The 11,523-nt window shown below is 37.4% G+C and overlaps 1 protein-coding gene across 1 annotated transcript; it reads left to right on the forward strand.

The window, feature by feature from the left end:
- Positions 1-1,845: 1,845 nt before the first annotated feature.
- On the forward strand, positions 1,846-11,340 carry dnase1 (deoxyribonuclease I). Its single transcript, XM_039825825.1, has 9 exons — positions 1,846-1,930; positions 2,529-2,667; positions 4,049-4,137; positions 5,028-5,114; positions 7,084-7,199; positions 9,008-9,120; positions 9,269-9,423; positions 9,506-9,599; positions 11,177-11,340. The coding sequence occupies exons 2-9, from the start codon at positions 2,530-2,532 to the stop codon at positions 11,237-11,239; spliced, it is 855 nt and encodes a 284-aa protein (XP_039681759.1). The 5' UTR covers positions 1,846-1,930; position 2,529; the 3' UTR covers positions 11,240-11,340.
- The last annotated feature ends 183 nt before the right edge of the window (positions 11,341-11,523 follow it).

The raw sequence follows: 11,523 nt of genomic DNA on the forward strand, positions 1-11,523 counted from the left end.
CAGCGACCGGGGGTTCAAATCCGACCTGCGGCCCTTTGCTGCATGCCATTCCCCCTCTGTCTCCCGTTTCATGTCTAAGCTATCCTATCAAATAAAGGCCTAAAATGCCAAAAAATGATCTTAAATAAACAAACACTGAAACACTTACTCGACTGAAAGAAATACTCATCTCTGCCCATTTAAAAAAAAAATAATAATAAAAATACTTTTGGAAACACTGCAAGCTTTAATAACTAATACAAACATTGCTGAATGTCAGTACTACTATATTTACTGTCAGAATTATCTTCAGCTAAAAATTTTGTGACAAATGTGACAATGTTCCATTGTGTAAAAAAAAAAAGATTCTGCAACTACGATTGCTAAATGATCTTGATATTCATGAATATTATAATTAAAATGCATCTACCTCCAAAACAATTTATTCCAATAATAGCACACACATTTTACTTGGGGTAATATTTGCAGACCTGAGATACTTCTGTCCTACAAGTGAATGTCTTAAGACGACACTTTTTATTTTATTTTTTATTATCAAGCTTTAGTTTTGTTCACTTTGATGTTTTCCTAAAAGATATTACATTTTGTCATGAAAACGTGCATGGCTCAGTAGGAAAGTTTCCATCGCACGTTGGCTTGAGTCAGCTGTCTTTATCACATATTCACGCCATCTGTTGCCTTCTCACTGCTCCTGCCAACTCTGCAGGTAAACACACAGCCTCTGCTGATTCTCTGCACAATCTAGTTCAACAGGCGAGTGTGCTTTGGTCAGTCCAAAGAACAAATAATACAAAGAACACACAAAATAAAATACAACTTAATGATCTAAGTTAGTAAGTAAAGTGTATCCATATTGCACCTCTCACAGATACAAAATCACAAAAAATGTTTGTAGTCAGTTTATTGAACATGTTAACTCTTGTATTGTCTTCTGACCCGGTCTGGTTTGCCTGTTTATAAAGCATAGAAAAGATTCAATATTTTTATTTGCCATTTGTGCATGTACACCAAACAGTCCAGACACATAGTGCAGGCTCTTTGAGTCAAGTGAAAAGAGTAAAAGGACTTAAGGGCAAAGAAAAGCACACAGACTAAAATAAAAAAAAAAAGATTATACAAGGTAAATAAATTAAAATAAAGTAAGACAAAAAAAACAAACAGGTACTATACAAAAGAGTGCAAAAAATATAATAAATTATGAACTATGGGGGATATTGCATTTGTAATGACCATAACTAGTGCAAATATTGCACAGTAATATTTCACAGCAGAGTGAAGTAGTGAGGATTATTGCACATTTAATCACAGTGAATTGATCTGTGTTTTATTTCGTTTTTGCCATCAGTCTGACTGTGGCAGGGAAGAAACTGTAGAACCGTGTTTTATGTGTAGTGATACTGTCCGCGCTGCTGCGTCTGAGTCTGTATGTGCAGTGTTTGTGTCCGAGCAGAGAGTGAGCTGGGTGGAGTGAGCTTCCAATGATGCTCTCTGCTCTTTTTCCGGGCATTACTGTGTGTATATTGTGTACATGGAAGGAAGCTTAGTCCCAATAATAACAAAGTAGAATTCATCACCAAAATCTGTCCTAGATCTTCTTAGCCAAGTTCATTCCAACTCATTTCAACTAGTTTTACACTTATTTTTTTTTTTTCATTGTCAATAAACTGAATTTACATGTAATCATACCTAATTTCTGAGAAAAAAAATAAGGAGAAACCATTAGTTGTTTTGGACCCCGTCCACAACGCGCCTCCATTTCTTTTCCAGCTTGACCCAGTCACATGCACAATGAAAAAACTTTAGGAGAGACACTATCGATGCTTGTGCTCAGAAGTTGTAGTGCAGCCTCCAGGTATTCACACACAGGCAATCCTCTGTGCTCTACTTACAACAGGCCTTCTCCTTTTCCCAAAACCACTCACAGAAGCAGGTAGATATGCACCTCTGACTTTTCTTTAATACAAAAAACAGCAGATGCAAGTTGGGAAATGATACTTAGGTTTGTAGACTTTTTGTTACAGTGATATGGATAAATTATTCAGTACAGCAATACTAATTTAAAAAAACTTTTTTTGTTGTTGTTGAGAATTACAATTCATGCAGGCTATAAAACAACAGTAGCTGTAATCCGATGTGACTGGGTTTGCTTTGATTTCCATTTAAAGAAACATGAAAAGATGTCACAAAATGTTGCAAAGATGGTACTTTGTTAGAGTAATACAGGATATGGTTTAACTCTGGCTGACTAGATGAAACATAGAGCAACAGTGCATGTAGGATTACCATAACAAAAATGTCACCACACTCGAGCTGATTCATATAATTAATAATGTGGAATAATGTTCTGCCCAGGATCATTCAAGCCTCTGCAAAAAGCAGCACATGAAACGCCAAGTTGCCGACTCACAGTTAGATAAAGAGCCAGAAATAGAGATAATGTTGTCATGACTGTGTCCAGGGGCGCAGGTGTTACGTCTGTCTCTGACTCCCACAGTTGAAAGGCTAAATATGTTCCCTCTGTGGCCCAGGATGCGTTTGCTGTGTGCTTTGGGTCTCTTTTTGGCCCTGCTGAATCTGTCTACATCTCTGCTGCTGGGAGCCTTCAACATCAGGTCATTTGGAGACAAGAAAGCCTCCAACACCACTCTGATGAACATCATCAGCAAGGTCTGAAACTGCATCCAATATTCCTTTTTTCCCCTAAGAAATAATGTAAATAGTGTAGAAAAATTGTATCTCATCTCAAATATTTGAACTATAAAGACAATCTATTTGGAAGGGTGCTGAGTAACTAAACTAACACAAAGGTTAGCCTACATTTGGCATCCCTTCCATTGTAATAATTTGGTAGCACATTCAAAACATAAACACGTCATAGTTTGAGTACTGTATTGTTCAGTGGATTTTGGACATTAAAGATACAGTAGGTAAGACTTATAAAACTAACTTTCTGTCATATTTGCTGAAACTGACCCTATGTTCCAGTAGAACTATATGAAGCAGGTAATAAAAAACAAAATTCTGCCTGTAGTGCGATTTGCAAAAATCCACAACTCCCTGTTCAGATGCACCAATCATGGCCAGGGGGGAGTGTCTAACTGCATGTCAATCACTGCTCATGCACACCATTCTCCCTTTGGGGGGAGGGGCTTTAAGAGAACATTATGGGCTTTAGCAGAAAGGGGGGAGGGACTGAGAAGTTGATGTTCAATTATTTTGGCTGAGTCATGGATCTTCGCAATCCTACCTACAGCACCTTTAACCCTCTGATGACGAAGGACGCGTAGGTACGTCTATCGATAACACTACATTTTATTTTAATACATTTATTTACTGTTTTATTCATATATTACACTACTTTTGTGAACCTAAGACTTTGGTAAACTCATTTTCAAGAACCAAAACAATTCATCCACATGAGTAAAGGTGTAAATGTTTTCACAAGAGATTTGAGGAATTCCAAAAAGCCATCAACTTTTCAGCTTTAGGGCCAAATTGTCTCTTTACACATTGCTCTACGACAAATTTGGTCCTCACTATACAGAAAACTGAGTTTGTTCTGAATATGTTGATATTAAACATATGGGTGTCAGGTTATATGCAAATACCCTTAAAAGGTGAATTAAAGAAGATATCTAAAAATCGAGAAAAAGCCCTTAGACCTCAGAGGGTTAAAGGGGCACTCCAGCAGTTTTATTTTTTCACATCCATACAGTTGGGGGACTTAAAAAAGGGAGATTACATTTTTTTTAATAAAAACAAAAAATAAATGGATCCTATATTTCCCATAATGCAACATTTCATAATTTTTTGAGACCCTTTCTGCCTGGCAAATGCCCATGGCTTTCAATTCTATGTCCCAAAAACAACCTATGGGGTTGTTTTTTTAGGGGGAGGACAGTCTCAAGCTTTTATGTGTAGAATTAGTAGAATGCCTCTTTACTATAGAACAATAATAAGTACGTAATTATTTCTGTTTCTGTTTGTTTGAGGAGAAACATACTTGAAATCAATTCAACCTGTGTTGCGTTGTGTTTTTGTTTTTTAGATTGTCCATCGCTATGACATCATTCTGATCCAGGAGGTCAGAGACAACGATCTGTCAGCAACCAAAAAACTCATGGAGCATGTCAACAAGTTAGACCAACCCTGCACCTTATATAGAGCACACACAGTTATTACACAGATAGCAATGTGGGGACCTTTTGTAGATATTTGTAGACAAAATACAAATATAAACAAAATGATGCTCTTCATTCGTCATCTATATTTGTGTGTGTGTGTGTGTGTGTGTGTGTGTGTGTGTGTGTGTCCTGTGTAATGAAAATACTGGAATTGATTGTGTTCCATTGGGCTGGTATCTCAAATCTGCTCCTCTCACTTTAGGCCATAGTTTGTATAAGCTGTTCACTGAATTTAAGAGTATTTGCATTTTGGAATCTGCCTTCCCAGTGGGTCATTTCCCTAGCCCTTGTACTGTGTTAGAAAGCTGCACATATTTTTTGTGTTAGCGGGTCAAATTGAATCTGTGATTAACTCAGCCCCAAATACTCATAACAATGATTATCATCCATTATTTGAGCATCAGATCATGATCAGAGTGACACCAAATGATCAAACTGAAAGGTCTTTTTAAGTGATATTTTCAAATTAAATTAAGGCATATGGAGAAAATCCGATGTTTTGATAATCTTGTCGATATTCCGGCGATGTTGTAGGGTTGACAATTGGTGCTTTCCCAAAATATTAACAAATGAGAGTTTAGATAAATAATCATCAGTACCATGGATATAATGACCAAGTGTGAAAAAACAAATAGTAGAACTGATAGAACAGTAAACAAAAAAAGGCAACACTCTCGTATCACCATATCAATATTTATGTTGTGGATGGTAAAATATTAGAATAATATAATGTTCATAGAGAGTGCTGGGTCTTATTCTGCAATTTTCTCTCTGTCATTATCTGTGTGTGTGTGTGTGTGTGTGTGTGTGTGTGTGTGTGCGTGCGTGTGTGTGTTTTCCCAGAGGTTCTCCTGAGTTCAGGTACAGTCACATCGTCAGTGAGCCTCTGGGTCGCGGCACCTATAAGGAGAGATACCTCTTCCTCTACAGGTACACACACAAGGGCAAAAAGATAGCAATTATAACGGTAAAACAAAATTTTGTAGAGAGCCTATGTTGACACCCCACATCATAGAGCAGAAACAGAAATAATTGTGTTATAAAGTTTTATTTACTTCAGATCTGCAGTGTCATTGTCCTTAATTGTGAGCAATGACTGCCAGAAAACTAGTTATGTAAAAGTATAGCTATACAACTTTAAAACTAAAACACTCCACTACAAGTTAAAGTCCTGCATTCAAAGTCCTACTTAAAGGGATATGCCACCGTTTGTTGAAATAGGGTTTATCACGGTCTCCCCTAGCTGTAGATAGGTGGGCCAATGCATTTTTTGTGCATGCATTGTTTTAGTCAACAAAAGACAAAAAATGCGATCTACAGCCAGGGGAGACCGTATTTTGAATACATGCACAGTTACTTTTTAAATACTGGTTTAATGAAAGATGTTTCAATATAGATATTAACAGATTGAAGTTTTAGATAAATATGGGTGATCATGTGTCACATGCTGTGTCATGCTAATGCCATTGAATGCAATTTATTAACAAAGACACGTGAAGCATCACCAAAGTGTATTCTGAGTGAGAATTGCTTGCAAATGTGTGGTGGAATTAAAATAAATTTAAAATGTCCATATTATATGAAGTGCCACACAATTGCATATTTTGCACAAAATATATACTTCACAGTCCCAAACACTTTTGGATCATGAAATTACTGTACATTTCTGTACAAAATGCTGATGAACACAGAATGCATTTTGGTCTAGCTTTATTTAGTAATGTCAGACAGTGGTTGAATGTAACTAAGTACCTTTACTCAAGTACTGTACTTAAGTACAAATTTGAGGTACTTGTACTTTACTCAAGTCTTTTCTTTTCGTGCCACTTTCTACTTGTACTCCGCTACATTTCAGAGGGAAATATTGTACTTTTTACTCCACTGCATTTATCTGACAAATTACTTTACAAATTAAGATTTCTGCACACAAAACACATATAGTTTAGAAAATATAATGTTTATGATTGTTTATTATTATAAATTATAAATTAACCTGTCCAAGTCTACAAGTCTGACAGAACATATTTTTACTTAAGTAACATTTTCAATGCAGGACTTTTACATGCAAAGTATTTTTTACACAGTGGTATTAGTGCTTTTTACTTGAGTAAAGGATCTGAATACTTCTTCCACCACTGAATGCAGTTATCCTATGGTAATGATACTTAGATGTGGTTCCTTGGCAAAAGAAAAGGCATGTAAAACACAGAATCTGACACATCTGCACACCACATTCATCCATCATCACATATTCAGGATTAGTCAAGCTGCACCCTAGTGGTCAGCACTGGAAGACACAGGACTGATAAAGTTCTACATAAGTTCAATATGTTACACGTGACTTTTGGAAATGCTCCAGTAATACTATGGCTTAAACAGAGACTAATTTGCGAACACTAAGTCTTTGTTTGATACAGCACAGTATAATTTATGCTCCTCTTCTTATACTTAGTTACAGAATTATGCTTGTCTGTGTTGGTTTTACTTTTGGTTTTTATGTATCTATGTGACTGTTTGCTTTAATTGTCAGCTTTTAACCATCTAAGTTGCTGCCTCAGTCTGCTGTATCCTTCATCTTTATTCATGTACTGTACATCGCTGCTGGTCCATGTTTGTTTTACTGTTAGTTTTTATGTTTTACTACGTGTGTCATTTCTAAAAGCCTAACCAGGGACAAGGACTGCAAATTAGCCTATGGCTAGAAGTCCCACATACGTTGCATCAATTGCACTTTAGATGTAACAATACCTATATGTATTGTCCCTGAGAAATAAATTGGTAAAATAAAAATAAAATACTGTGAATATAGCTAACTATGAGAAAGAGTTGTTGGATTGCTTAAAAAGTAAAGTTGTACAAGAAAATGACAGGTGTTGTTGAGTATGTCTTTCCTCTCCAGGAAGCAGATGGTGTCCGTAGCTAAAAACTACATGTACGATGACGGCTGTGAGCCCTGTGGGACAGACATCCTGAACAGAGAGCCCTTCATCGTCATGTTCACCTCCAAACAAACAGGTAGGGTCTGGAAGAGAGCGGCAATCACAGACTGATGCTACTTTTTCACGGTCAGACAGTGGTGGAATGTAACTAAGTACATTTACTCAAGTACTGTACGTAAGTACAAATTTGAGGTACTTGTACTTTAGTTGAGTCTTTTCTTTTTATGCCACTTTCAACTTCTACTCCACTACATTTCAGAGAGAAATATTGTACTTTTACTCCACTACATTAATCTGACAACTTTAGTTACTAGTTACTTTAAGATTTGTGCACACAAAACACATGTAGTTTACAAAATACAATGTTGTAAAATGACATTATAAATTAAACTACCCAACAATATATAGGCCTACAAGTTCAGCTGAAATGATTAGCTGATTAAGCACTAAACACAGTTGAGTGACAGAACTGTTTTGATTGTTTCCAGTAGTATTTTAACAGTGTGGTATTAGTGCTTTTCCCCAATTTGATAAGAACGTTTGTTAGGACTTTTGCTTTTAGACGTTTTGTTGAAATCCGTGACATGTATTGTCACGCATTCTGTCATTGTGTTACTAATGGATGGAATTATACTGAAAGTGAATTATTACCCTTTTTGCTGCGGACCCCCTTGAACCTCCTGGCCCCCACTGTGGGGACCACTGAACTAGAGAACTAAGCACCAGACTTGTGTAGGAGGAGATTCTAGGCTCATGAGGTCTGTTGGACACCAATGTTTTTTTAAATTGTTTATGAGAGTGATTTTGTATTGAGTGTGAGAGCGTTTCAGTAGTGTTTATGAGAACATTTCAATTGTACCGAGGTGATGATGAGACCTCGGCAGCCCTTATCCATCTCCAGCTTCTCCACGCCGATGCAGAACTCTGTGAGGAAATCTAAACTGAGGCTGTTGACCGGCGGACTCTGCATGCGCATCACAGCCACACCCACAGAGAGACAGAGATGCTGATCTTTCGCCTCAATACTTTCACATAAATTCCCTACAGATTCCAAAATGAAAAGAAATGCTATGAAATGGTAGAAATGTTGACATGATTAATGTAAAACCTCATCTCTAATTGTGTTTTATAGACAGTTAAGAAATGTATAGATGGCCAGTAAAGACAACAGCAATATCTAATTTACATTTCCCGGTCACAGCCAAACTCAGGGACTGGCTGTCTCTTGGTAGGTTTAGTCAGGGACAAAGGCTACATCCACACTACTACCTTTTCAATTTTAAGTGGGCGGCGTTTTCAGACAAGAAACAATCTCCGTCCATGCAAGAGTTTTAGCTCCAGCAGCAAAACTAAGCTCCGTTCATATTACAGGTGCCCTGCCACATGTATTTCATTACTTTGTGGTAATATCTGAAGTTCTACCATGGACTCTGTAACATTTTTGTTTGTGGAAAAAAATGCCTTGGTTACCTTGTTTCAAGCCATTCTAACGTGTTATAGAAAGCCTGCAGTAAGACTCAGCTTGATTTGTGCCAGTTCTCATTAATATTCAACGAGCTAAACTGCTTGACTGATTGGCTAACAGCTAGCCAATGAGAGCCTGGCTATCAGCATCCTTTACCCAGCACAACTGGGCGAGCTCATGAATAATAATGAGCTCAGGCAACACCACATCAAACTGACCAGCTTTTGTAATTGGCCTGATTATTTTTTACTTGTTTATGAGAGTGTTTTTGTATTGAGTGTGAGAGTGTTTCAGTAGTGTTTATGAGAACATTTCACTTGTATGTGTGTGAGGTAATTGTGAATAATGTCCCAGATGGCCCCTCGTACAAAACTCTCAACTTGTCTCTTTCAAACATTTTATCTCTTCTCTTTTGCCAGCTGGGAGGAACTTTGTTCTGATCCCCCAGCACACCTCTCCAGAGTCCGCTGTGAAGGAAGTGAATGCTCTCTATGATGTGGTGACTGATGTCCGCGCCCGCTGGGACACCAATGTGAATATTCTCTGCCACATACACGCACAGTCAATTGTTTAGTGGAGCTGAGTTTAAAAAAAGAAAGAAGTGGAGTGCAAAGGTTGATTGATTTAGTAAAATATGAGCTGAGGATGACAGAGGTTGAACCATTTCCCTCTCCCTGCAGGACATCGTTCTGCTAGGCGACTTCAACACAGGCTGCAAATATGTGTCGGGCTCCGACTGGGAGCAGATCCGCCTCTTCACTGATAAGAGTTTCCACTGGCTGATCACCGACCAGGACGACACTACAGCGACACACACCAACTGCCCTTATGACAGGTGGTTACACACACATATACACACACACACACACACACACATGCACAGACTCTTAATTCCACATCTCTTTCTGTATTTGCAGGATTGTGGTCACTGATGACATGATGAAGGGAGTGGTGCCCGGCAGTGCTAAGGTGTACGACTACATGGAGGATATGAATCTCAGCCAGAGTCTGGTAAAAACAACTTTAGTGTTATATTCCCCTCTACAATGTAATTCACTTCCCTTGTCAGGTACAAAAACACAGAGTATGTAAAGAACCACATAACACCAGCTAAAGATCTTTTTTCTGTGATTGATCTCCAGTAGTTTCTGTTTCCACCTTGCAGCAGTGATGTGGTAGTGTAGTCAGCACGGCAGAGATGGCAAAAGTACTCACTTCCCGTACTCAATTAGAAGTACAGATACTTGTGTTAAAAAATACTCTGGTAAAAGTAGAAGTACTGATTTAACTTCTTTACTCAAGTAAAAGTAACAAAGTACAGGTTTGGAAATGTACTTAAAGTATAAAAGTAAAAGTAGCCTTGCAAATGGGAACCATTTTTTATGCCAAGCTGCCTGGACCACACAAATGTTACTAGAGTGCAAGCTGAGAAACTTCAGTGGACTCTTTATATGCCATTGCCTACATTTTAAATGGATGTCTGCCAATAGGCCTAAAACATCACATATATGATTATTGTGACAGAGACTGGGACTCCAGGTTAATAAGATTCTGACTGAGAAGCAAGATATGAATTCAATTGTGATTCTGTGAGAATTCACAGATCCAGTTTCTCTTGTTTAATCTTCCCCTTAACATTTAAAGGAATCTACATGTATGTGTGTGTGCTCAAATATGGCTTCTGGAAAGAAAATAGTATAGGATAAAGGATATAAGGATAAAATATGAATTACTAAACAGACATTAATTAAGAAGTTCCCCATACTTCATTTTCAATCATGTCGCCATCCATATCATTATGTGCTAACGTTACCGCCATCAAGCTGCAATGATTTGCCGCCGAATCTGTCGAGTCGTCTTGTGGTGCGTCAAGTGCAACGTATATTCTCATCCAATTATATTGATGACGCGAATAATAATTTAGGTAACTCCACTGAAATTATTTTAAACTAAAGTAACGAGCCAATTTAGTAAAATGTAAGGAGTAAAAAGTACCGATATTCTTGTTAAAAATGTAAGGAGTAAAAGAAAAAAGTCAGCACAAAAATAAATAGTAAAGTAAAAATATAGATTTTTTTTAAGTCTTTTTTTTTTTTTAGTTAATGTGCAAAAATATTGATGTAAGACAGTGGTTCACCTTTATGTTTTGTTTAAACCCCCTACCGCTAGATGGCTATGCTGAGACACACCACTAGTGTCCTTTCCTAGCAGTGCCTAGCAGGGCCTGACGTTTTGCTAGAAGCTAACAATGTAGCTATGGCTGAACTTTGGCCTACTTTATCATATAAACATTAGCTCACTAAGAACCTGTGAACCACAATCCCAAACTGGCAGTCTGATTTTCTGTGTACTGAATTGTTTACCTAAAGTAAACTTCTCTGACTTTTATTCAAATCATGTCTTTTTTTAAATATTAGTTTTTCTAAAATTATACCTTAAAAAAAATCCCAATAAATCGCCTTATGCACAGTATCAAAATATATTGCAATATATTAGATTTTGACCCATGTATCGTGATACTTATCGTATCGCCAGATTCTTGCTAATACACAGCCCTAATCTGCAATGTTTTTTTCTTTCTCTCTCAGGTATTGGCGGTCAGCGACCATTTCCCTGTGGAGGTGAAGCTGATTGGACAGGCTTCTGTCTGAATCATGACTCCCACCACCGGGCTGAATCTGAATTATGACTTAACAGTGGTGGAACTCTCAGCAACCATGTAACATTGAATTTACAGGACCAAAATAAACAAACTACAAATGATTTCATTTCAAACTTTTTTCGTTGAACAGGCTTAGGAAATAGAAGAGTGGGACATAAAAGGGCATACAAGTTGCATGAAAAAGCCCCTTTGTTGATGATTTTTTTTGTTTTTTATTAAATGTATATATCACTTTCTACTGAAATGCAATGTCAACAGCGCTGTGGATAGATC

This window comes from Perca fluviatilis, chromosome 15 (assembly GCF_010015445.1).
Source record: "Perca fluviatilis chromosome 15, GENO_Pfluv_1.0, whole genome shotgun sequence".
In the NCBI taxonomy this organism is placed as follows: domain Eukaryota; kingdom Metazoa; phylum Chordata; class Actinopteri; order Perciformes; family Percidae; genus Perca; species Perca fluviatilis.